Raw genomic sequence first — 26,686 nt, forward strand, 5'->3', positions numbered from 1 at the left:
AGAAGGGAATACCTTTTGGCCACTGACGCCCCACTCACCTCGCACTCACATTAACATGCGACGCCTGTCTCCAACCAGGCCCAAAGTGCTGCGCGACGCTAGCAGAGAAGCTAAACGCTAGGAATGATGAATTTCTCCCACTTGTTTAGACTCAGGCAAAAATCACAATCTGCATTACCACTCCTGTAGTATTGCATAGGGACAGGGGGTGGCTTCGGACACAGCTATTTTAGTCTTGCTGTGTGACTCTCTCTGGGACTGGGACGGTTTGACCACAGTAAGACGTGTGCGAGGTATCATTACATTCTGGTGTGGTGGAGGTGCAGTGATTACTGCAGGGGTGCTTCTCAATAGTCATGAGTGGCTTCCTCTGTTCTCATTTCCTTCATCTGCGACTACTAGACACACACACACACACTTTTCCATTGACACCAACTACGGGCCACTTTAAAGTAAACACACATGACCCGGACAAGGTCTTCATGACACGATCGCAAAATAATATTTCTCTCCCCTCTCTTATGTCTTCTCCATCCTTCTGTTTCCCCTTCCTACCCTCCATCTTTCACTCCTCTGTCTCTCCCTCTCTCCCTTCTTCTCGTGTGTCCGCTGGGCTGTCAAGGCTAACGCTCAGGTATTACTGCCCGATGTTCACCTTCTCTCACCTCAGCGCTCAGCTTTTACACAGCACACTGAATACTCCCTGGTTACTCTACGCTCTTATCAAGTGATTTAGGATCAGTTTTTCTTCATATCAGTTGGATTCACGACCATTGTTAGCCGAAGTCCCAGATCAGTTGGTAAAAGCGTGACGTAACCACACGACTGAACACAGTATCCCCAGGTTACTCAGTCAGCGAGACTAGTTTAGCCGCAGTCGTGAGCTTTTCTGTACATTTACTTTGCACTATTTCTGTGTGTGTGCAGGGGATGGGGTGAGAGGGGGGTGGGGCTGGGGGGCAGTGGTTTTAGATGCACAGACCTCGCTTTGCTGAGCTAGACAATTCTTCTTTATTTTTAATAAAAAAATCAATAATGAAGGAAGAACTTCGGACACCACACCCGTACTATGCCAAATTGAAACTGCTACTACCCTAGCTCTCTGAATTTGTTTGCCAGATGTCGACTAATATTGTAATGAGTGTGGGCACATCTAGCCATTTTCAGGCCAAAGGATACTGTTTTGGTCCCACGGTTTGTAAATGGTTGCTCGATTCAATATGGCACGGTTCTTGTGGTCGATTCTAGTCTCTTTCAGTTGTTAGGGCTTTTGCTAACCACATTAAACTCATGAACGTTTGCATTTTGCTTTGTATTGTGTTTGTTTGTTGCCGTAAACCTTTACCTTTCCATTTGTTTTCCCTCCACCTCCCCTTCTCTGTATATCTGTACCCCCCCCATAGATCACCATCAGCCGAGGTGAGGAGTGTGTGTTGGCGGACAACTCTCAGAGGACTAAATGGAAGGTGATCAGCCCCAGTGGAAACGAGGCCATGGTGCCGTCAGTCTGCTTCACCGTACCACCGCCCAACCAGGAGGCCATGGACACCGCCAGCAGGTACACACACACACAGTTCACATACATAAATACACACACATGCACGCAGGCACACACATGAGCAGATCAACACACATACTTACACACGGGCGGATGCACACACACACACACACACACACACTCATACCTTACCCTGCTGTATATTGAAATGTAATTCCGTGTGTTGTAGGATGGAGCAGCTGTACCAGAACGTGATGTCTCTATGGCACAATCTACACGTCAGCATGAAGAGTGTGGTCTCCTGGCACTACCTGCAGAAAGACATCAGGACCGTGTCCTCTTGGAGCCTGGACACGGTTAGACACACGGTTTTAACTCATTGTGTCAACATCCAAGTCTTCAACCACATATCTCTCACATAACTGGTCTATTTCATTATAGTTTCTTCCAAGCATATTTCTCTCTCCCGCGCTCTCTCTCTGTCCATGTCGCAGTACATCTATGATGGACATATCGTATTGCTCTCGATCTCTCATCTGTCTGTCTTCAACTCCATTCATCCCACGTAACTGTTCTATTTCTTATACACTGAACAAAATATAAAGGCAACATGTAAAGTGTTGGTCCCATGTTTCCTGAGCTGAGATAAAAGATCCCAGACATTTTCCAGATGCATAAAAAGCTTATTTTGCTCAAATTTTGTGCACAAATTTGTTTACATCCCTGTTAGTAAGAATTGCTCCTTTGCCCAGATACTCCATCCACCTGACAGGTGTGGCATATCAAGTAGCTGATTAAACAGCATGTTCATTACACAGGTGGACCTTGTGCTGGGGACAATAAAAGGCCACTCTAAAATGTGCAGTTTTGTCACACAACACAATGCCACAGATGTCTCAAGTTTTGAGGGAGCGTGCAATTGGCATGCTGACTGCACGAATGTCTACCAGAGATGCCAGAGAATGTAATGTTAATTTCTCTACCATAAGCCTTACAACCGCAGACCACATTTTATGGCGTTGTGTGGGCATGCGATTTGCTTATGTCAACATTGTGAATAAATTGCCCCGTGGTGGTGAGGTTATGGTATGGGCAGGCATAAGCTACCGACAACGAACACAATTGCATTTGATACCGTGACGAGATCCCGAGGCCCATTTTATTTTAAGGTATCTGTGACCAACAGATGCACATCTCTATTCCCAGTCATGTGAAATCCATAGATTAGGGCCTAATGAATTTATTTCACTATAGCTTTTATCTCATATTACTTCATTTATGGTGTAATGTCCCTCTGTCATACATCTTCCTCTTTCCCCACCATCTGCTAATGTGTTCATATCGACTTATTACCTATGAATCACGGCTTAATGCATGTTAATTAATACACATATCAACAGCACTTTAGGGAGCACAGTAGAAATAAGTATCTGACTTTATTGTGCTATCCCTGTCATGTTTTCTGAAATGTATATACTCGGTGTATACGTGCTTTTTTTGACTGGCATATAAAATCAACCACTACTCTTAAATGTATCTGACGTACACCTCTCTCCCCCTAACCCCTCAGGTACGTTCCCAGACCCCTGTGGCGAGGGAGCAGGCTCTGGACCACCTGGAGGCCCACCTGGCTGACTTCCTCTCTGACAGCAAAGAGAGCGGCCTCTTCACCCCGACCGAGAGACGCGAGCTGGAGAGAGACGCCCACACCGCCCAGGAACACTGCCAGGACCTGCTGGTCAACATGGAGACGGGTAGATGGACAGATAGGGTTTCTCGGTCCCAGTTCTCCAGCCTTTTTCCCCTGATGTGTGCACTTGTTCACTCACCTTATTTGGATTTAAAAGCAGAGGATGGGTATTGGAGGCCAATGCGTACACAAATCCTTTGGTTTTAAATGCACGAGGGGTAAGTGCACGTTTCATGGGAAAGGTTGGAGAATTGGGAGGGAGTGTCGAGTTTGGCTTACTTTGCTCACATACTTGCTTACCTTTACTTGCTTGGTAGTATTTAGATTCATCCAAATTATTTATAGGGTACATACAGTTGAAGTCGGAAGTTTACATACACTTAGATTGGAGTCATTAAAACTTGTTTTTTAACCACTCCACAAATTTCTAGTTAACAATAACTATAGTTTTGGCAAGTTGGTTAGGACATCTACTTTGTGCATGACACAAGTCATTTTTCCAACAATTGTTTACAGAAAGATTATGTAACTTATAATTCACTGTATCACAATTCCAGTGGGTCAGAAGTTTACATACACTAAGTTGACTGTGCCTTTAAACAGCTTGGAAAATTCCAGAAAATTATATAATGACTTTAGAAGCTTCTGATAGGCTAATTGACATATTTGAGTCAATTGGAGGTGAACCTGTGGATGTATTTCAAGGCCAACCTTCAAACTCAGTGCATCATGGGAAAATCAAAAGAAATCAGCCAAAACCACAGAAAAAAAAATAGTTGACCTCCACAAGTCTGGTTCATCCTTGGGAACAATTTTCAAATGCCTGAAGGTACCACGTTCATCTGTACAAACAATAGTGCGCAAGTATAAACACCATGGGACCACGCAGCCGTCATACCGCTCAGGAAGGAGACGCGTTCTGACTCCTAGAGATGAACGTACTTTGGTGCGAAAAGTGCAAATCAATCCCAGAAACGCAAACAACCTTGTGAAGATGCTGGAGGAAACAGGTACAAAAGTATCTGTATCCACAGTAAAATGAGTCCTATATATATATACACACACACACACACACACACAGTAAAACGATTCCTATGTCAACATAACCTGAAAGGCCCCTCAGCCACTGCTCCAAAACTGCCATAAAAAAACGAGACTACAGTTTGCAACTGCACATAGGGACAAATATTGTACTTTTTGGATGAATGTCCTCTGGTCTGATGAAACAAAAATAGAACTGTTTGGCCATAGTGACCATCATGTGTTTGGAGGAAAAAGGGGGAGGCTTGCAAGCCGAAGAACACCATCCCAACTGAAGCAAGGAGGTGACAGCATCATGTTGTGGGGGTGCTTTGCTGCAGGAGGGACTGGTGCACTTCACAATATAGATGGCATCATGAGAATGAAAATTATGTGGATATATTGAAGCAACATCTCAAGACATCAGTCAGGAAGTTAAAGCTTGATTGCAAATGGTTCTTCCAAATGGACAATGACCCTAAGCATACTTCCAAAGTTGTGGCAAAATGGCTTAAGGACAACACAGTCAAGGTATTGGAGTGGCCACCACAAAGCCCTGAACTCAATCCTATAGAAAATGTGTGGGCAGAACTGAAAAAGCGTGTGCGAGCAAGGAGGGCTACAAACCTGACTCAGTTACACCAGCTCTGTCAGGAGGAATGGAAAAAAATGCACCCAACTTATTGTGGGAAGCTTGTGGAAGGCTACCTGAAACGTTTGACCCAAACAATTTAAAGGCAATGCTACCAAATACTAATTGAGTGCATGTAAACGTCTGACCCACTGGGAATGTGATGAAAGAAATAAAAGCTGAAATAAACAATTCTCTCTACTATAATTCTGACATTTCACATTCTTAAAATAGTGGCGATCCTAACTGACCAAAGACAGGGAATGTTTTACAGGATGAAACGTGTGAAAACGTGTGAAATCGTTCACTCAAAAGACAAACGTGTGTCTGTTTTGCCTGGGGACAGGAAGATCGACAGAGTGCATCCCCCCACTTCACCCAGTCTTGGCTTCATCCACATTTGGGGCTTGAGGGCAACATTGGGGATTGTCATGAAAGGGTTTTATGATGGTGCATTGACCCAATTAAGTGGGATTGAAATTCAATGATCTCTCTTGTCTTCCTGCTCCCGTCTTTCTCCATTTACTCTCCCCCTTTTCTACCCCTTCCTCTCTCTCTTTTTCTTTTCATCTTTAATCTACTCTCCCCCTCTTTCCATCACCTCCTCGCTCTCTCTTTCTGTCCCTCTCTTTCTCTCTCTCTCTGTCCCTCTCGCTCTCTGTCCCTCTCGCTCTCTGTCCCTCTCGCTCTCTGTCCCTCTCGCTCTCTGTCCCTCTCGCTCTCTGTCCCTCTCGCTCTCTGTCCCTCTCGCTCTCTGTCCCTCTCGCTCTCTCCAGTGGAGAAGGATGAGTCTGTCTCTCGGTCCTACCTGTCAGAGCTCCAGAACATTAAACTGCGTCTGGAGGAGGCGGAGCAAAGGCTGATGCGTGGCATTCAGACTCCTCCCCCTAGCAACCGATCGGGTGACAGCATCGACAACACTGTTCAAATTGCAGAGCAGGAGGTCAGAATTGCGCCACAGCCCCATCTGCTGGTCACCAGAGTCCTAACCCTCTTATTCATCTACCAACGAAAAGGAGACCAGCACTAACTTTATTCAGTTGCTTTCATTTATTTTCATGTCTCAACTTAATACTGTATATTGAATATACAAATCAAGACTAACCCTTATTCCCGGTGGCAGAAGCTGCAGTCAGACCTGGATGGTCTGCGGACCAGTCTTGGTGAGGTGTCGCGTCGCTGTGTGAGTTTCTTTGAGGAGAAGCCCACCTCCTCCAGTATCCCCGTGCTGCGCTCTGAACTCAACCTGGCTGTGGAGAAGATCGACAGACTGCACAACCTCTCCTCCGTCTACCTGCACAAGTGGGTTGGCCACACGCGCTCACACACAGTCAAAATACTCTTCTCTTAACCAATACACATGACTAAGTATCACGCGCTTCCCCTTTTTCTCTCAGGCTGAAGACCGTAGATGTGCTGATGTACAGCTTGCAGGCCGCCGAGAGCCAGGTGAAGAGGTATGAGAGCTGGCTGAGTGAGGAGGACATCGTCCCTGCCGACACCAATGCCATCCAGGCCCTACGGGAACAATTGGAGGTAAGAGACTGGCAGATACAATGAAAGACCAAACTATCTACTAATCCCACTAACTCAGATACTGGGTAGTACACACGCATGACAAAGTTATTAATGCCCACGAAGACGTTGCATGGACCAATATTACGGTTTGTCTGCTAATGATAGGAGTGTATCTGTGTGCTGATTCTCTGCGTCTCCCCTTCACTCCAGACGTGGCAGTCGGAGCTTGAGGACCAGGAAGGGGTGTTTAGCTCCCTGCAGTCAGAGGTACAGAAGGCCCGAGAGGCGGGGACTCAGCTGAACAGGCTCCACCCAGACCGCAGCCCGGAGCTGGAGCGCTACCAGGAGAAAGCCGCCCAGCTCACCGAGAGGTGGGCCGGAGTCAAGAGACAGATGGACACACGGTGAGTGGTGGATGGATGGATGGATGGAGTCAAAGTTAGTCAGATCATTTTTATAAAAGTATTATGTGAAGCTTAATCCTCACTCAGTATTTGTACTGTAGGTTTATGCTTAAATGAATACAGTCAATACAATTTCCTTGAGATGGGGACAGGTTTTGAAAACCACCGTTCTAGTCAAATGTGAAATAGAGAAGAGCATAGACCCATATCACTGATTGGGTACTTCATTGAATGGTATGTGATGTGTTGGTGTGTTTTTTTCAGGCGAGGGGAGCTGGAAGCCCTGGGCTCGGTCCTGCAGCAGTACAGAGATGGTCACTCTGCTCTGATCCACTGGATAGAGGAGACCACTGAGAGACAGGAAAACACCCAGCCTGGAAAGACTGACAGCAAAGTCCTATCTGAACAACTAGCACAACAAACGGTGAGAGGGATGGATGGAGACCGAACGAGACTGGTAGAAAGAGGCGGAGCGAGACGGGTAGAAAGAGGCGGAGAGAGACTGGTAGAAAGAGGCGGAGCGAGACGGGTAGAAAGAGGCGGAGCGAGACGGGTAGAAAGAGGCGGAGCGAGACGGGTAGAAGGAGGCGGAGCGAGACGGGTAGAAGGAGGCGGAGCGAGACGGGTAGAAGGAGGCGGAGCGAGACGGGTAGAAGGAGGCGGAGCGAGACGGGTAGAAGGAGGCGGAGCGAGACTGGTAGAAGGAGGCGGAGCGAGACGGGTAGAAGGAGGCGGAGCGAGACGGGTAGAAGGAGGCGGAGCGAGACGGGTAGAAGGAGGCGGAGCGAGACGGGTAGAAGGAGGCGGAGCGAGACGGGTAGAAGGAGGCGGAGCGAGACGGGTAGAAGGAGGCGGAGCGAGACGGGTAGAAGGAGGCGGAGCGAGACGGGTAGAAGGAGGCGGAGCGAGACGGGTAGAAGGAGGCGGAGCGAGACGGGTAGAAGGAGGCGGAGCGAGACGGGTAGAAGGGGGCGGAGCGAGACGGGTAGAAGGGGGCGGAGCGAGACGGGTAGAAGGGGGCGGAGCGAGACGGGTAGAAGGGGGGGAAAAAATAGATGAGCAATAGCTTTGTTTAAAATAGGCTAATGAGGAGAGTGATTGAAACTAATGGAAGATCTGACTGTGGTTGAGTGACATCTGTAAATAACATCTATTCTCTTCGACCTGATTCTCTCCTCAGGCATTAGTAGCCGACATCGAAAAGAACCAGACCAAACTGGATGAGTGCCAAACGCACTCAAAACAGTATTGCACCTCTGTGAAGGTAGATGACAACCTCACTTTGTCATTGTAATGTAGAGATACGTTTTTTAGATGATTTGGAAAAGTAAGAATTTCACTGTTAGTCTACACCTGTGGTTTATTTGTTGTGACAAATAAAATGTGATTTGATGTCTGTCTCAAAATATGATTATTCTTGCTATGTGTCATATATTTTAAATTGAGGTAGGCTACTGGATAGCCAATTTCCACACTAAATGTCCCATAACAATACAACAAAGTCATTTTCTGCTTGATGTAAATAAGTTACACGTATCCGTGTCCTTCAGGACTACGAGCTGCAGCTGATGACATTCAGAGCGTTTGTGGAGTCGACGCAGAAGTCGACCGGGAAGAGGAGGAGGATGCACTCTTCATCAGACGCCATCACGCAGGAGGTGAGGAGAGATGGAGGGGAGCGTCACAATGTGGCTAATGTATTTCTAGAAATATGTGTGCCAATGTCATCGTGCGAAGCCACAAGCAACGAGATTTCTTTGCCATTCCAGTTCATGGACTTGCGCACGCGCTACACAGCCCTGGTTACCTTGACGACGCAGCACGTCAAGTACATCAGCGATGCACTGAGGAGGCTAGAGGAAGAAGAGGTACTGTATGTCTCGCTCTTTTTTCAGTTTTTCATTCGCTCTCTCTTCTGGTGTCTTCAACCTTCCTCTGTGTCTGTCAGATTTATTGTCTGTACCGCCAATCTGTGACACGATCTCTCCCCCCCCCCCCCCCCCCTGCAGAAAGAGGTGGAGGAGGAGAGGCAGCAGAGGGTAGGCCAGGTGTCAGAGCTGCTGGGCTGGGTCAAGGGCCTCCAGGGCCGAGCAGGGGACCCCTCCGCCGAGTCATCCATCGCAGCGCAGGAGGTACAGAAATATGAAATGCATCTAGTATATTATGGAATTGAATATTGTACGCATCCACTGTTCTTTCTTATATCACACTCTATTAGCCGATAAAATATATGTACCCGTTTTTACTTTTTTCAAATGTTCATTTGTGTTGCGTTCATAGGCCGTGAGTGAGCAGTTAGCGGCTAAGAAGGAGGAGGTGGCGAAGGTTATCAGGAACACCCAAGTCTTCCTGATGTCGAAACAGGCCAGCAAGTAAGTTCAGATTTCTCTTACACACATTAATACCACTGTATAAACACACATACTGTATAGGGCACTCAGTAACATCTCACCTATATCCACACACCACACACACAAGTTCAAACTGACAGAAACGTTTGTCCTCTAGGTTGTCCCCAGAGGAACGTGCCCAGGTAACCTCCCAGCTGGACGAGCTGACTGCCACCTACAGCCAGCTGTGTGACAGTTCCACCGCCCAACTGCAACAGCTGGTGCAACAGCAGGCCAAAGAGGAGCAGAGAAAGGTAGAGTGGATGGAGGGAGGGAAGGAGGGAGGGTGACTGGGAAAGGGAAGAGGGAGGAGTAGAGCGGTTGCGGCTCAAGCCATAAACTCACTAGCGGAGTTGCCAATGCGAGCTTACGACATTGCTGTTCAAGTGTGTTGCTCACTGACAATGTCTGTCTGCCTATTGTGAATTTTGAGGGTCTGAAATGGAATATGCTCACGAGCTGAGCGCGTTTGTGTGTGAGCGAGAGTGCGTCGCATGCTGTGTCTTGCCCGTCACCACGCGTGCATTTTTTGACACCCATCATCCCCCATACTGAATGTTGTTACCTCATGGACTCGGTTTGGTTTAACAGCCATTTCGTGTGTAATTGCATGGTGAGCCCCCCTCCCCTATCAGCAACCTGCTTGCAGCCGTGTCACCCATCATCATCATCATCATCATCGTCATCAAACACATCTGCTTAAAGACTAATCTATGGCCCCCAATTGGCGTAGTAGTCGGTGAGCCGAAGAAGTCATGCTACCATTTAGCTATAGTAGCTTTTTGATAGGAGGTGCGCCCTCAGCCTGCCTTCATAGTCACAAGATAGTCACCCATGTTAGAGCACATTCACAGTCACCCCTCCCTCCGTATGCTCCTCATCACTTCGGAGCAGTCATTAGTAGTCAGTAGGTGTTACACTAAATTACAATGGTTGTTTGCTGTCCCTGCACGTTAGGTAGACTACCTTTTTTATGTTTCAGCCATAAACCCCTCCGAAGCGGATACATCCTCTCCATAAACACGTGCACATACTCGTTCACATAGTCGAAATCCAACCACACTGTCATGTCCCCCCCCCACCATATACATGAGTCCAAATGTGATGGTATGTGTGTGTGTGAGCCAGTACCGGGGATGTACCGAGAGTATCGGGGATATATTGTATGAGAGTGAGTGTGTTGGTGTGTGGGCGTAAATCTCCACCCACGAGTGTGTCTTCAATGAATGGTTGTGGTTTTCTGGGTAGTTCTTTACTCTCAAGAAAAAATGTACACGCGTTGCATAAAATCACTTGCCAGCAAAGAGTGTCTAACTGCCAGTGTCGGCTTAGTGTGAGCGCCAGAGGCCAGCTACGCAAACCCCCACTTCACCATTTGAGCATGATGTGTCCAGATCACAGTGTGTGTGTGTGTGTATATGTTTGTGCCGTCTAATGCATTAATGTGTGAAATAATCAGCATTTTGCTTCAAAATCACTAACAGCTGCCAGAAGAGAATCAAGGACATCCAGCTCTCGGCAAAGGATAAGAGGGACTGTAGTTAAGGGACTGTAGTTAAGGGACTGTATCCTATTATCTACGTTTAAGTTGAGCTAGTCTATGTCATCTGGTACTTAGCCAGTGAGCAAAGAATCGGTGCGATAAGTCCATTGTGGAGTCAATTTAGGGTAGATTTGAGCGAGGACATTTGGAACAAGCCAATGAACCGCAGTCAGAAGTAACTAATGCCTCTCAGCCATAGCTAGTGAATGGTCCAAACGCCTATGGAGTCAATTGAAATGGCGAGTCAGTCAGGTGAGTCAGGGCCATCACAGACAGCGCCTCGGGTAGAACTGAGTGTGGCATGCAGAATCCTAATACCAAGCTTCTCACCTGTCGCTCCTCAATCTGCCGAGCCCTCGGCCTGTTAATGTGCCCACCACGGGACAGACGGCCCCGTTTCGGTAAGTCGTGCTCGCTTCCGATCTGACCTGCCTCCTCGAGCTAGATCTTCTTTTCTTTCATCTGTCTTTCTCTCCTTTCTTTCCTGTTTTCCTTACCTCCCTTTTTGGAGGTTGCGTAGCATTGGTTTTCTGCATTTGTGTTCGCTATGTAGCGTGCTTAGTGCTTTGTCGAACAGAGGTAAGTGTTCTTGTGCCATGACGAAAGAGAAATTATGTGGGAATATACACATGTATTTAAAAAAAAAAAAGAAGATGCATGCTATATCATATTGTATCTATTGAAATATGCTTTTGTCGCCATAATTATGTCGAAGTAATTATTATGGCTCTTGGGTGAAGGGTTATTTTTTTTCTTGCTGGATACTTATGGGCTGTGGGTTCCTCAACAAAGTACTCATCAGACTGTTTAACACAGTATGTAGGTAGAAGGAAGCTCAAATATTCACTTTATTTGTTTCTCTATCTTCAGAGCCAATCTGCCATTGGCGGAGTTATTGACCTGGGCACCATGGAAACCGTCCCAGTCTTCCAAGCTGCACAGCGTGGCCTCATAGACCTGGACACCTGCCATGTCTTGTTGGAGGCCCAGCTCACCGTGGGCGGGTTGTTTCAGCCTGACTCCCCTGGGAGCCTATCACTGGAAGAGGGCCTCAACTGTGGCCTGATTGATAGTCACATCAGCCAATCCCTATCAGAGCTGGAGAGTGCCTTGCATCTTGTCGACCAGACAGAACAATTGGAGGGCCAGCTCCTCCCAGTGGCTGCAGCCATGGAGGAGGGCCTTATCAAAGAGGAGGTGGGGCTGCGTATCCTGGAGCTGCAGATAAACACAGGAGGCCTGAAGGATTTAGGAGAAGGTAGACTAACCTTGAATAGTGCTGGAGAGATGGACCTGCTGACCCCAAGGGTCTACACCAAGCTCTGTTCACGGGTCAATCGGCGGGAGCTTATTGACCCCAACACAGCCGATAAACTGAATCTGTCTGAACTGCAGCAGCGCTGCGTCCTCAGCGATGACACCGGCTTGTATCTGCTGCCAGTGAAACAGCAGCCAGGAGGAACAGTCTGTCTCCGATCTGGCAGGAAGGTCGGGATCTTCCGTGCCATCCAAGAGGGACTGATTGACAGGCAAGTAGCAGTGAGATTACTGGAGGCCCAGCTGTTTGCTGGTGGCATCTCTGACCCCCGTTCTTGGCATCTTCTGACTGTGAACGAGGCTGTGCGTCACAATCTGATGGACCAGGACCTGGCCTGTGCCATGCTGACCCGCCAGCTGCAGTATGGTGGGATACTAGACCCTGTAACTGGGGATCGCCTAGGGGTGGAGGAAGCCATCCAGACGGACCTGCTCTCACCTCATTTGGCCCTTCTGGTGCTCGAGTCCCTCTGGGCTTTTATAGGGATGCTCTGGCCTGAGTCAGGGGAGCTGCTGCCCATTGCAGAGGCTCTACAACAAGGGGTAATCTCGCAAGAACTAGCTTGGAACATCCTGAGACAACGCCATGCGATAGGGGCCCTCTACCTTCCGGAAACCCCCAAGGTTGTGTCCCTGAATCAGGCTAAGGAGGTCCTTGAACCCAAAGTGGCTGAGATTCTGAAGGAGATTCAGATCCCAGATGTGCTACACAATATGAACCAGTCAGGTTCCCCAAAACTGAATCGCCTAATCTGGGGCTCCACTGGCACATCCCATCCTCCGTCCTCTTCCCCAGGGCTCAACTGTGACCCCTCATTCCTGGAGAAAATGGCCCCTGAGGAGCAGGCACATCACCGCCTGCTTTTCCATGTAATGACCCACAGCTATGTGGATGCCCATTCTGGCCAGCGCTTAGTGCTGCTCGAGCCTGAGCTGGTGGAACTTGTCAAGGCTGCTGCTGGTCTGATCAGTGTGGATTCTATACCTGGAGTGGTTGAGGAAGGGTTGAGTTTGACTACAGAAAGACAGGAGTGTATGGAAGTGGCGCCAGATGTATGTTTGCCGGATACTCCGCAGACAAGGGAAGTTGGAAAGGTCCAAGAAAAGAGTGCAATATTCAGCTTGCCTGAAGAATATACTTATCCCAGAAAGATGGTGGAAGAAGCTGATAATCAAGGATTGGATGGTACACCTGACACATTGCAGGCTCATCAAACTGGAATAAAGGAGATGGGACAGGTAGACCTTGACTCAACCATTAGAATAAGTGAGGAGGTAGATGGAGGTGTACATAGAGAAGTAAAAGGTGAAAAGGATGAAATGGTTAGTTTTGAAAGTGCCCCGCCCTCAGCTGGACTACTGGAAACGCAAGTGACAGACTCGTATGAAGATGGGCTGGTAGCGATGGAATCAGAGGGCGCAAGAGAGAGTGGTCACAGGAAGGCGAAGGAGGAGGACTCACTCGTGGAAGATGTTGACAGTCCACTTGTGGAAGCCTTAGAAATGTACTCGACACCGGTAAAGCCAGAGACTTTGATGCCAACCCAATATTTCAAAGAACCTGATATCTCCCCATCAGAGGCAGATGAAAAGGAGAGTGTGCCTGTGAGTGTTGAAGTTAACTATGCTGTGAAGGATACTCCGAGGGTCACAGAGAAGACCCTACCCCAGGTTATGGGATTAGAGGCAGCAGCAGTGAAGACTGAGGAGGATGTTGAGCTGGAAAGGTTGGCCTCGGAGCTTCAGCAAGGGGGTCTACTGACTGAAGGAGGGCAGCGGCTTCTCCCAGATGAAGCCGTGGCTCAGGGGGTCCTCCCTGGACACACTGCAGTCAAGCTGATGGCCAAGGCAGGACTTTTCGGAGGTTTCCTGGATGTCAGCGCGTGCGAATCCCTGAGCATAGAGGATGTGATGCAGGAGGGTCTGCTTGACGAAGACCTGATGTGGCGTGTGCTGAAATCAGAGAAGACCCTGGCAGGGGTAGTGGATGTAGAGAAGGGGAAGATTTGTACCCTGAAGGATGCTGCTCAGGCAGGCCTGATAGACTCCAACACAGCTGCTCGGCTCCTGGAGGCCCAGGTGGTCTCCGGGGGAGTGGTTGACCTGCGAAGAGACAAAAAAGTGTCTGTTACCCTGGCAGCCAACCTTGGGCTGATAGAGGAGGACCAAAGAGAAAAGCTATTTGCATTGGAGAAGTCATGCCGTGGAAAAGGCTCAGACCCAGATGCATCGCTCACCAAAGCAACATTGCAGCTGCAAATGAATGGGGTTGTAGATCCCAAAACTAAGTCACCTGTTCCCCTAAGGCAGGCCCTTGAAAGAGGTTTGCTTGGGCAGGAGGAAGTATATCAAGCCTTGTCCCAACAAGTGGCGGAGGGTGGCATCGTGCACCACAACTCTGGAGTTAGACTGTCAATTTCTGATGCTTTGCAGCGAGGTCTGGTAGACTGTGCCATATCCCCAAAACTGTGGGAGTTAGAGCGGGCATGTCAGGGGGAGGTAGCCCTCTCTTCAAACCCAGATGCTGCCCTCCTCCAGGCATCCACAGGTGCCATTTTGGACCCCGACTTAAAGTGTAGACTTACATTGACAGAGGCTGTCTCTGATGGTCTGCTAAATGAGAGCATTGCCAAGAAAGCAATGGTTTCTCCAGGTGTAACAGAAGGTATTTTGGATCCACAAAGTGCCCAAATTGTGCCTTACTCAGACCTTGTAAACCAAGGCAAGATTGACATTAAGAGTGGAAAGCGCTTCTTGGAAGTGAAGCCTTTCAAGGGAATCCAGGATAAGCAAACAGGTGAAATCCTGAACCTAGCTAAAGCAATTGCATCTCAACAAGTTGATCCAGTCCCAGCACTCAGAATGTTGCAAAGCCAGGCAGACACTGGAGGGATTATTGATATTTCCAATGGAGCTAGGATCCCTCTGCCTAAAGCCTCTAAGAAAGGGCTGGTGGGAGAACATATGGCCAGGCTCATTGCCACCAACCAGGTTCTGAAAGGGGGCTTGTTTGACCCTTCCACTGGGCAGAGAGTCTCAAGCCTGAAGAAAGCTGTCAAAGATGGGCTTATATCCAGAGAAATGGCTGCAGAGCTCCAGGACAACTTGGGCTCCACGGAAGTAGAACGTGACGATGAGGATAGTTCAACACCCGTTGCCTCTTCAAGTGGGACCTATAGTCCTGCAGACACATTATCAATATCCAGTCCAGACAGCCAAACCAGACAGCCAAACCAAACCAAACCAATAATTATCAAAACCTCTGAAGTGATTTCTCCAACCCCGCATCCAGAAGAGGCGGAAAAAAGGTACAGCCTTTTGATGATCGCGGAGGACATTGCGAAGACTCTAGAAGCTGCAACATTCACGCAGTCAGGAGCTATGCAACACCATGGCTCTGTTTACATTGAAGACGAGATGGAAGAGGAACAGGCCTCAGTAGCTGGGAAGTCATCGGAAATTGAGTCAAACCAGTCAATCAATTTGTTGGCTCAGTTTACAAACAATGCAGAGAAAAGGCTTCAGCAGGCCCTTCAGGAGATGGAGACGCCGCAAGATGTTACTGTTGGAACACCAGAAAAAGATAACAAAAATGTGTCTAGATCAGTGGGTGAAAGAAGTTCAATCATGTTGCAGGGGCAGTCTGCTTTGGGCAAAGAACCACGGATGGATTTGACAGTGGCCATTGGCAGAGAAGGTAGAGATCAAGCAGGCAGCATAGACATGTCTACCCTAGTCGAGAGAGATGAAGGGAAGACACATGTGGTAGAAGACAGTACTGAGAGAGTGGTGGAGCAAGGTAGAATGGAGGTTGAGCAGGATACAAAGATTGAGGCCAGAGAGCGTGATGATCAAGGACATGCGTCAGCCAATTCTAAGGAGGCCGAAGGTAAGAGCAAAAAGAAGAGGAAGAGTAAGAAGAAAGGAAAAGGAAAGGAGGTCGATACTCAGCAAAGACCCTCAGAAAAAGCTGAAATACAGAAAACGGAAAACAAAGACCAGAATGTACATTCAGAGGGTAAAGGTCATAATTGTAAGGATACGGGTGCTGAGTCCACTGGAGGTTATGTTACCCTACAGGAGAAAGAGGAGTCACCTGTGCAAGATGTTCAATCTGTACTCAAAGGTGCTAAGGTACAGACTGTTGAGAGGTTCGGCGATCCAAAGGGTATTGGCAAAGTAAGGGAAGGTTCTACAGTTCCACCAGGAGCCATAGCAGATGCTCCCGAGGTAGAGAGAGAGGGTACGGAGAACAAGGTCTTCTTGGTTCAAAGACGGGTAGAGAAGAACAAAACATCCAAGATATCTAAAGCATCAGAGAAGGTTGAACCTGTGACAGAAGAGATACCATCCATCCACGATCAAGCCGATTCTGAAGTGGCACTAACGAAGGCTGTTCTCGAAAGCTTAGACAAAAAGTCTAAGATACCCATAGGAGCAGAAAAGGTTGAACCAGCGACAGAGGAGAGATCATCCGTCCACAAGGATGAGCAAAAGTGGGAGGTGGAGCAGATTGTGGAAAAGAGTGATCCAGATGGGGTGGAGACAGTTTCTCAACAGACTGGACAGCAGGAGCATAAAGATAGGAAAGCGGTGGAATTCACTCTGAAAACCACCCCAGTAGCCAATGATAAAGAGGCCCTTTTACTGAAGGCAAAAGAGAGTATTCTGAGGAAGGTGTTGGGGCGTGGTGTTAGTGAGAAGCAAGCTGCAGAGGAGCTAGTGGCACTGCGTCAGGTAGTGGGGAAGAGAGAGAGTTTGGTGACGTCCGAAGAGGAAGTTAAGACTGTGGGGAGTCCTCCTGAGATTTCACCAGAAGAGAGGGAGGGCAAGGAAATTGACAAGAAGGGAGAAGAAGAAAGGGAGAAAGTTGCGCCTGACCATTCTACAGTAACTGTAGCAGCAGAGGAAGTGAAGAAGGCTTTAGAAGTAGAGAAAGAGGAGAACGTTCGATCAGACCAGTCTAAAATGGAAGAGGAAGGGGAGAAGGTTGTGTTAGACCAGATTGAAGAAGTAAAGGAGGAGGATACATCTCTAACAGACCAGCTTAAAGAGACCAAGTCGGGAAAGAAAAAGAAAAAGAACAAAAAGTCTAAGATGGTAGAAAAAGTTAAACCTGCGGCAGAGGAGAAGCCATCTATCCACATTAGAGCAGATTCGACACCGGCTGATGTTGACAGCTCAGTCTCTGGGGATGAGCGGAAGACTGAGAAGCAGCAAGACGGTCAATCAGACAGTGATGTAACAAGGGTGGCAAGTGGTGACGAGATGAACAAAATGGCTGCCTTTGCTAAGAGTCCTAGTGGAGTTGACACCAATCAACAAAGATCGACCCACACCACTGCACCATACCAAGTCGATGTGCATCTGGAGGAAAAAACTGAGGACATTTCTTTGGGGAGAGAAACTGATCCGCATGGCAAAGAAATTGAACAATTTAGGATTGGTACACCTGAGAAAGATGTCCACCCAGACGCCCATCGTGTTGACATTGTGGATGCCTCTCCTGAAACCCTTGTATCCATGTCGGGCGCCCATCTGGTCAAGGCCTCTGTGGCACCTGCGACCCAGCTGGCTAAAACCACTGGCAAAATGAAGAAGAAGAAGAAACAACAGAAGGAGCAGAAACTTGACAGTCCCACTGAAACTGAATCTAAAGAGGAAAAGTACCTTGAGTCCACAGAATCAGGACGGTCCTGGTCTGTTGAGACCCCACAGTCTGATGAGATTGTTGAATCTGATACAACAGAAGTACCTGATTCTGATACAACTGACAGCTGGAAGGAGGATGGAGAAATCCAAGCATTGGAGATAACGAAAGAGAAAAGCCCAGCTAAGAAGGGAAAGGTAAGCAATTGATACATTTAGTAAGTGAAATGCAAATTGTCTCTACTTGTTCATACATTATCTGTATTGTGTAACCCAATAATAAGCTGTCAAATGTCAATTTTTCTGTTTATTGGAAAAATGCCATTCAGACTGATGCTCATGTGACATTCCCTTTCCATTAGTCCTCGTTGCTCCGCCAGGAATGCCTGGAACGTGACCAGCAAATTGTGGCTCTGCTCTCTATGGTGAGACATATCGAGGTTCGCGTCAAGCAGCAGCAGCAACAGTCGATTGGTCGCAGCCTCATTGCTCTTGATGACATCATCAAACAAACAGATGTAAGATATTTGGTACCTGTTGAAAATTAATGATCTAGGATGTTACCACAATTGAAATCTTAGGTTTCAAATTTGACAAAACGTTCTATCTCAGACCTTGGATCTAGAACTTCGGGATTTAGAACCCCAGGTCAACAAGGCAGTGGATGCTGCTGGGCAGCTGCTGGAGCCCCGCCCACAGGAAGTCCCACCTCAGCTACTATTGGCCTTGGAGAAGGATGGCCGAAGCTTAGCTCGAGGTTACAAGGCTGCCAGAGGGGTCTCTGAAAACATCCTGCAGGGGCTGCACGCACACAGAGACGTATATACGGTAATGGTACCTAGAATAGTATAGTGCCCTCAAACTCAACTCTGGACCTCAAAGCCAGTTCCACTGCATTTTTAATTGTTCCCCTCTAATCAAGGATTTATTTAGACCTGGGACACCAGGTGTGTGCAATTAATTATCAGGTAGAACAGAAAACCAGCAGGTTCCGGACCTCTTAGGGTAAGAGTTGAATACCCCTGGTATAGTAGATTGATATATTAAACCTGTGTGTTTTTGGTGTTTAATCCATTATTGTCACCCTTTGCTAATCAGTTTGCGGTTTGTTTCTCTCTCTCAGGAGGCATTGACTGGAGAACAGAAGTCACTTGGAGGGCGAGTCGAGGATATTCTTTCCTGGCTGAAGGAGACTGAGGCACAAATGACAGGAATGGATGGACAAACGCAGGGCGAGACTCCTGCTCAGCTCACAAAACGGCTCCAGCTGTGCAAGGTTAGCACACTCACCCCATACTTCAAGTTTTATATTGTACCCTCTTCTTGTGCACTTTCAAGTGTCCAATTACTGACCTTTGTTCGGATTCAGCCTACACTTTGTGTCAAGTCCAGCTGTTCCTCAGTTCATTCTCTACTTTCTTCTTTCTCCCTCAGGAGTTGCAGTCGTCTCTCTCGGCCCGCTCCAATGACGTCAACACGGTGGCCTTTGACATCCAGGTGTTCATCTCGGAGCGGGCTCAGGACCTGGCCCCCGAACAGAGCAGGCACCTCCTGGGGCAGCTACAACAGCTCCAGAGGGGCTTCCACCAAGCGGCTGGCCAGGCCCACACCAAGGCCGACGCCCTCGCCGCCCAGAGAGAGATGGAGGAGGAGAGGCAGCGCAGGCGCAAAGAAAAAGAAGAAGAGGAGAAGGAGAGAGAAAGGGCGAGAGAGAGTGCAAGGGAGAGAGAGGTTGGCAAACCGCTGGCTATGTTGCACAGTCCCATTGGAGTGGTGGAATGCACGTTTAAAATACTCACAAATACATTTTCAATACATTCAATCATCAGTAATAGCATACTTTACCATATGACTTTTGTGGTCATGCTATCTATCACTGTTTAAATTCTCACTTTTATCACATATTTTTTGTAACTGGCAAACTCAAATACATATTATTAATAATATCCGTCAAGGCAAATATTCTGTACTAACTTCAAAAATAATTGTCTTTTTTACCATATCTGCAAACTCACTATCACAACCACCCATACGTCACAACCACCCATACGTCTAAATGGGGTTTGTCATTTACATCAGGTTGGCAAACAACCTCTGCTGCTGCTGTGGAAGTTAAGACCCAGTATGGTGACTGATGTTACGACTCGCACCACAACAGGCTTCTATGCCAAACGTGTTTTGTCCTCTGCATGTGTCCCTGTATAACACCTGTGTGAATTAACATGTCTGCCTTGCTCTTCCAGATTGCCACAGAAGGAAATGCGCTTGCGCCTCGACGGAGAAGGCTAGAGAGATTTCAGTCAGAGAAGCCTTGCTGTGGCTTGAGCGCGTTCCTTTTTTTCCTCTCCCCCCTTGTTGTATGATACGGGGAGAAAGGAACCAATAGCATACCAGGACACCATTTGTTTGATTGTCTTTGTGTATCGTTGTTTTGGCTTGACTGACCTGTTGATGATGCTGCTGTTTCTATATCTGAATCTATCTGTCTGTGTGTGAATCTGGACACATCCTGCTCAAAGTCTGGCAAAGTGTGCTCAGATGACATTAAACGGGTTTAGAAACAAGGAAGTGTGCACTTAACGGAAGTGTGATTGGCTGGTGAAGAGAAGTGTAAAAAAAAAAAAAGATCTGGTTTTCGTGTGCTTCTGCTTAGCTGAGTGGAAAACGATGTTAGGGGTCGTATTCATTGTTATGGACTGGCCACTGTTTATTAGCAAAAACGGGCCATATTACTTTTCTCACACTTTCTTTTTGCTTGCATTTCTCCTTTTCCCTCCATCCATCTCTCTTTCGACCTTCATATGTGGCTCTCAGGTGGTGCAGCAGCAGAAGGCAGAATGCTCACAGAAATTGGAAGGCCTTACGATGTGGTTGGCTGGAGCGGCCAGCATGCTGGCCAATCAAAGAGCGGGAGCCGAGTCAGGTGACGTGAATGTGCTGCAGCAGAAACAGAGAGAGTTAAAGGTGAGAAACTCCGATTTTCACCTCCATGTCTCAAGTAAGGAGAGAACCCACATGTTGTTTAGTTGCTCCCGGACCTCTAATGTAGCCAGGTTTCAACCATGCTAGGTCTCTGAGGATCCACAGTTAAAGGAACTAGACGACATTAAAACTGTTGGAGCGTCTTAACGTGTTCTCCTTTCTCTACCCAATTTTGTATACTCTGCTCCAGAGAAATATGCTACACTACCTGTAACCCCTCTATATCTGACCATCTCTCTCTCTCCCTCCCCCAGGAAGTACAGAAGGACCTGCTGACCAGAGGCGAGGGCGTGGCGGAGACCATCCGCTCGGTGGAGGAGTTCCTGGCGGAGCACGGTGACAGCCTGAGTCCAGAGGAGAGGGCCAACCTCCAGGGGGCACTGTCCCGTATGAAGGAGCAGTACAGTGCCCTAACCGACACGGCCCAGTCCTCCCTGGTCCAGCTGGACACGGCCATCAGCACCACCGTCCAACAGAACACACAGAGGGTAAGGGTTTCGGCGATTTGTTTAATTTGTATCTTTATGGATACTGTTTTGATTGCTGAGAAAATGCTATGGAAATAGCTACAGTGTGGCAATTAACCCAGAGGAAAAGCTGAAGGGCCTTTCATTCACTGACTGCATTTTCATTGGTAGAAATATACACTCACCCTGATCCGTGCTGTTTTGTCTTGTTCTAATGTTTCCCCTGTGTTTTCTCCCCCTATAGGCGAAGGCAGTAGAGGAGCTGCAGGAGACACGGGGCCAGATCGACTCGCTGCTAGAGGAGCTCTCCTCACTCAACCAGCCTGGGATGACCGTTACTGACCACCTGTCCTCGTCCTCCTCCACATCGCCAGAGGGAGGTCTCCAATCACACAGCGACATGCTCCAGGTTAGACATTCTCCTTGTTTATTTACGAAAGTCATTTTGTTCTTGTTGTTGTGGTATACAGTTAAATGTGTTTGGAATGAAACGTACTACTGCAGAAAAGGTTTCTAAAAGTGCCTCTTTAGGTGCTTGGCACAGGTTATTGAATGGTAGTCAGCGTGCTTCCCAATAAACTAAGGTAGCTTCCTCTCCTGATCTCCTTTCCAGTTAAGACAGGGTCTGCACAAGGTGCTTGAGGTGCTTAGAGTACCTGAATTTGGTACTCTGAAATTCAAGTACTGGAATACCTTGAAAATCAGACATTTTCTCAGATTGGTACTTGAAAAGTACTTTAAGTTAAGCGAGAGGAGAACCGATATTGATCAAATATATTTATGAGAAATATTAGAAAGAAGTATTGGCAAATTAATTTCCTCATATTTTGCACAGTGATTGCCAGGCGAGCTCGCTCATTCATTCCACCCACACTGCCACTCAGCCAGGCAGGTACAGAACTGATTAGACACCGCCAAACGTCACATCGATGGTTAAAATGCTGGGCAAATGTAGATTCAATCCAGCCTTTTTTAAATATTTTTTTTATTCAACCATATAGGCCAGTTGAGAACAAGTTCTCATTTACAACTGTGACCTGGCCAAGATAAAGCAAAGCAGTGTGACAAAAACAACAACAGAGTTACACATAAACAAACTTACAGTCAATAACACAATAGAAAAATCTATGTACAGTGTAAACAAAAGGTTAGGGAGGTAAGGCAATAAATAGGCCACAGAGGTGAAATAATTACAATTTAGCATTAACGCTGGAGTGATAGATGTGCAGGTGATGATGTGCAAGTAGAGATACTGGGGTGCAGAAGAGCAAGAGGGTAAGTAATAATATGGGGATGAGGTAGTTGGGTGTGCTATTTACAGATTGGCTGTGTACAGGTACAGTGATCGGTAAGCTGCTCTGACAGCTGATGCTTAAAGTTAGAGAGGGAGATATAAGTCTCCAACTTCAGTGATTTTTGCAATTCGTTCCAATCATTGGCAGCAGATAACTGGAAGGAAAGGCGGCCAAAGGAGGTGTTGGCTTTGGGGATGACCAGTGAAATTGACCTGCTGGAGCGCGTGTGCACATGGAACATTTCTGTGATATTTTATTTGGGCTAATGAAACAACTTTACATGTTGCGTTTTTATATGTTTGTTTAGTGTAGTTTATCCACGTTTTTTACCACTACGTCACTGGACCCAACCAACCCACACCATGTAAGGTGCAGAAAATGCGTCACTTTGGCATTGTGAACATTGCTGTATGTAGTAAATAAGTAATGAAACAAAGTATTGAGTAGAACTTGTAAAATAGTGATAAAATATTTTTTTTTCTAATGAGGTTGTGGCGACTAGAAACAATTGCATAATATTAATTATTACAAATTTGATGGTCCTTGAAAATAAATATAGTTTAGAAAAAAGTTATAGAAAAAGTGCTTAAGTCCTTGAATTTGACTTGCCACTGTCTGTACAAAGCCTGTTAAGTCTATTGAGATGAACCCTCACTAATGCTCACTTGACCATATACGACCTTTGACCCCTCTACAGGCAGAGCTCCAGCAGCTCCAGGCACAGCAGGCCCAACTGATGCAGGTGTCCCAGAACGCTCGCTCCCTCCTGGACCAGCCCGACTCGGCCGTGCCAGCCGAGGAGAAACGCCGTCTGCGGGACCAGCTTGACCAGCTCCAGACCCAACACCAGGAGAAGCTGCGGGCCTGCCAGGAGAGGCTGAGGCGCTCGGAGGCCCTTAAGGACGAACTGGCCAAGTTCCTGCAGGAGCACGGAGGCCTGGGGACCTGGCTGGAACAGAGTGAGGGGGAGCTGGGTTCCCTGGGGGAAGGAGAGACTGACGCACAGGGCCTGAAGGGGAGACTGGAAGAGCACAGGAAGGTATATGTTGTTATTTTGGCTTTTCCTATACTAGTGTGGGTTAGAGAAAAGCTACATTGCATAGCCATAGAGAGATTATTTACATGAGCGAGATGCAAGCATATAGGCTTACTGTAACAATAGTTCAGGGTTTATATTGGCAGTTGGTAGCAATATTCACTCCTACTGTCAGCTGTATACACACAGTCATGATACTCAAGATGCTAAGTCTACTGTTTCAAACGTTGTAACTGAACACATTCTTGACTGTATCGAACTGACCTGGAACCTGTTGTCTTCCAGCTGGCGGAGGATGTGATCTGCCACAAGGCAGACCTGCGCTTCGTGTCCATCTCTGGTCAGAAGGTGCTGGACTCTGTCCAGGGGACTCTGGAGAAGCTAGGAGGGTCTGACCCAGCCCTGGAGGAGACCAAGCAGCTGGTCACAGGCAAGCTACAGGACGCCAACCATCGTTACACCGCGCTGCACACCAAGGTGAGTCTCATATAGAGTAGGGGGATTGTGTTCTTCATTACTACTGCGCTTTGTGTACCAATGCACAGTAGAGGTATATCCAAAAGAGACGGGATGAAAGACGTGCCTTAGTCAGTTAAGTTAAAGGTCCCTTTGAAATATAAGCCTTGTTCATTATTTTACATCTATTTTTTTATATACCTAACAATCAATCGATAACCATAAGTGGGCTGTAGAGATATTGGACGTTGACCTACTTCCATAGTAGAGATGGTTACCTGTTCATCGATTAATGCCTACTCATCCCCCCCCCCCCCCCCCCCCCTGGCTTCCCTCTCCAGTCGTCAGATCTGGGCGGGCGTCTGTCGGGTCTGTTGGAGCGCTGCCAGCAGTACCAGGACGAGGCTGTGTCGCTCCACACCTGGCTCAGCGCCCAGGAACAGAACCAGAGTATAGCCGGACCCAGCGGCGAGACGGACACACAGACACTACAGAACACACTGCGGGCCGTACAGGTGAGAGAGAGAGAGCATAGAAATACCGCCGGTGGATGGGGTATGGAAATAGGCTGAATTATTTAATACAGTATATACATGTGACTGAAAGCGAAGACATTATCGGCATCTCGCTCTTTGTGAAGAGGGGATGGAACACTGTTGTTTTCTATTCCCCGCACCTCAACATTTCTCCTCCCCCCCCTTCTCCCTGTGTTCTGGTCAGCTGTTGCAGGATGAGCTGGCGGAGCGGTCAGTCCAGTTGGAGAAGGTGAGGAGGTCAGGCAGAGAGCTGGCCGATGCACGGGAGTCCCCCACTCTCAGAGCTGCTGAGATCACCAGCACTGCAGGTACGCTAGCTCACAACAATGTCTATTGTTCTGCCGTTCATAACCTTCCATATTGTTATATATCTCATACACTCCCCCATATCGATGAATTTCCTCCATATCCCCCGAGACCATGCAGTGGCTCTCCAGTAATGACCACTTACTATCCCTAAAACCCCCGTCTCTGTTGACATCTTTATATCCATCCACCGAAACACATCGTAATGGGGAAAAGTAACCACACCGACACTCTCTCCTCTCCCCCTTCCTCTCTCTGAGCCAGATGGTCTGGAGAAGAGGTTCAGCTCTCTGTCTGAGTCCGTGTCGGAGCGGGCTGAGCAGCTCCAGACGTCCGTAGCCCAATCGGTCAGTGTCCAGGAGGGGCTGAAGGGTCTGCTAGCCTGGCTGGACGGCCTGCTGCTGACCCCCGGGCCCGTCCAACCTACCGCCCAGGCTGTCCAGGACGCCCTCACACAGAATCAGGTACCATAGTAGAAATACAGGGAGTCTACTATAGAACAGTCTGCAGCTATGGTACTGTTTGTTTTCTACATTTATTTCCCCCTTTACATCTAATACATACCTCCCCACTGTCCACTTTGCAGTTGTGTTACATGAGCTTATTTTAACCCACTTCCCCTCTGTTCCAGAAACTACGCCAGGAGCTGTTATCCAGACAGGGAAGTGTGGAGGCCACCTGCGACTCTGTCTCCAAACTGCTCCAGAGCTCTGACGCCTCCACGGCCTCCGGGCTCCAGGCGTCACTAGAGAGCCTGACCCAGAGCTACGCCGCGGCACAGGCCAAGCAGGCCGAGAGGGAGGCTGAGCTCCGGGGGCTCCTGCCCAAGCTGGAGAACTATGAGAGACTGAGTGCAGACCTGCAGGGTTTCACTCAGACCTGCCTGAGAGCTCTGAGCCCTGTGGGACAGCCTGACCGCAGTGTGGAGGACTACAGACAGACCATAGAGGTGAGGGGCAGGATGATAGATATCAGTGTTCCAGAACCATAGAGGTGAGGGGCAGGATGATAGATATCAGTGTTCCAGAACCATAGAGGTGAGGGGCAGGATGATAGATATCAGTGTTCCAGAACCATAGAGGTGAGGGGCAGGATGATAGATATCAGTGTTCCAGAACCATAGAGGTGAGGGGCAGGATGATGCATATCAGTGTTCCAGAACCATAGAGGTGAGGGGCAGGATGATAGATATCAGTGTTCCAGAACCATAGAGACGAGGGGCAGGATGATAGATATCAGTGTTCCAGAACCATAGAGGTGAGGGGCAGGATGATAGATATCAGTGTTCCAGAACCATAGAGGTGAGGGGCAGGATGATGCATATCAGTGTTCCAGAACCATAGAGGTGAGGGGCAGGATGATAGATATCAGTGTTCCAGAACCATAGAGGTGAGGGGCAGGATGATAGATATCAGTGTTCCAGAACCATAGAGACGAGGGGCAGGATGATAGATATCAGTGTTCCAGAACCATAGAGGTGAGGGGCAGGATGATGCATATCAGTGTTCCAGAACCATAGAGGTGAGGGGCAGGATGATAGATATCAGTGTTCCAGAACCATAGAGGTGAGGGGCAGGATGATAGATATCAGTGTTCCAGAACCATAGAGACGAGGGGCAGGATGATAGATATCAGTGTTCCAGAACCATAGAGGTGAGGGGCAGGATGATGCATATCAGTGTTCCAGAACCATAGAGGTGAGGGGCAGGATGATGCATATCAGTGTTCCAGAACCATAGAGGTGAGGGGCAGGATGATAGATATCAGTGTTCCAGAACCATAGAGGTGAGGGGCAGGATGATAGATATCAGTGTTCCAGAACCATAGAGGTGAGGGGCAGGATGATGCATATCAGTGTTCCAGAACCATAGAGGTGAGGGGCAGGATGATAGATATCAGTGTTCCAGAACCATAGAGACGAGGGGCAGGATGATAGATATCAGTGTTC

At 47.9% G+C, this 26,686-nt stretch overlaps 1 protein-coding gene across 3 annotated transcripts in view; it reads left to right on the plus strand.

The window, feature by feature from the left end:
• The window catches only part of LOC139373416 (microtubule-actin cross-linking factor 1, isoforms 1/2/3/4/5-like), a 283,532-nt gene that overhangs the window by 172,322 nt on the left and 84,524 nt on the right, over nucleotides 1-26,686 (plus strand). For all 3 annotated transcript variants that reach the window (XM_071113888.1, XM_071113886.1, XM_071113887.1), the window contains 28 exons: nucleotides 1,404-1,558; nucleotides 1,728-1,854; nucleotides 3,069-3,252; nucleotides 5,616-5,782; nucleotides 5,963-6,141; nucleotides 6,237-6,375; nucleotides 6,568-6,761; nucleotides 7,026-7,185; nucleotides 7,942-8,025; nucleotides 8,312-8,419; nucleotides 8,531-8,629; nucleotides 8,771-8,893; nucleotides 9,042-9,133; nucleotides 9,270-9,405; nucleotides 11,565-17,858; nucleotides 18,023-18,178; nucleotides 18,273-18,488; nucleotides 18,784-18,936; nucleotides 19,095-19,391; nucleotides 20,475-20,624; nucleotides 20,897-21,130; nucleotides 21,354-21,518; nucleotides 23,102-23,443; nucleotides 23,726-23,917; nucleotides 24,238-24,411; nucleotides 24,617-24,740; nucleotides 25,003-25,202; nucleotides 25,370-25,687. In XM_071113888.1, coding sequence (XP_070969989.1) covers nucleotides 1,404-1,558; nucleotides 1,728-1,854; nucleotides 3,069-3,252; nucleotides 5,616-5,782; nucleotides 5,963-6,141; nucleotides 6,237-6,375; nucleotides 6,568-6,761; nucleotides 7,026-7,185; nucleotides 7,942-8,025; nucleotides 8,312-8,419; nucleotides 8,531-8,629; nucleotides 8,771-8,893; nucleotides 9,042-9,133; nucleotides 9,270-9,405; nucleotides 11,565-17,858; nucleotides 18,023-18,178; nucleotides 18,273-18,488; nucleotides 18,784-18,936; nucleotides 19,095-19,391; nucleotides 20,475-20,624; nucleotides 20,897-21,130; nucleotides 21,354-21,518; nucleotides 23,102-23,443; nucleotides 23,726-23,917; nucleotides 24,238-24,411; nucleotides 24,617-24,740; nucleotides 25,003-25,202; nucleotides 25,370-25,687 — 10,962 coding nt within the window. The remainder of the gene's footprint in view (nucleotides 1-1,403; nucleotides 1,559-1,727; nucleotides 1,855-3,068; nucleotides 3,253-5,615; nucleotides 5,783-5,962; nucleotides 6,142-6,236; nucleotides 6,376-6,567; nucleotides 6,762-7,025; nucleotides 7,186-7,941; nucleotides 8,026-8,311; nucleotides 8,420-8,530; nucleotides 8,630-8,770; nucleotides 8,894-9,041; nucleotides 9,134-9,269; nucleotides 9,406-11,564; nucleotides 17,859-18,022; nucleotides 18,179-18,272; nucleotides 18,489-18,783; nucleotides 18,937-19,094; nucleotides 19,392-20,474; nucleotides 20,625-20,896; nucleotides 21,131-21,353; nucleotides 21,519-23,101; nucleotides 23,444-23,725; nucleotides 23,918-24,237; nucleotides 24,412-24,616; nucleotides 24,741-25,002; nucleotides 25,203-25,369; nucleotides 25,688-26,686) is intronic.

Source organism: Oncorhynchus clarkii, chromosome 18 (assembly GCF_045791955.1).
Source record: "Oncorhynchus clarkii lewisi isolate Uvic-CL-2024 chromosome 18, UVic_Ocla_1.0, whole genome shotgun sequence".
NCBI classification, from domain to species: Eukaryota; Metazoa; Chordata; class Actinopteri; order Salmoniformes; family Salmonidae; genus Oncorhynchus; species Oncorhynchus clarkii.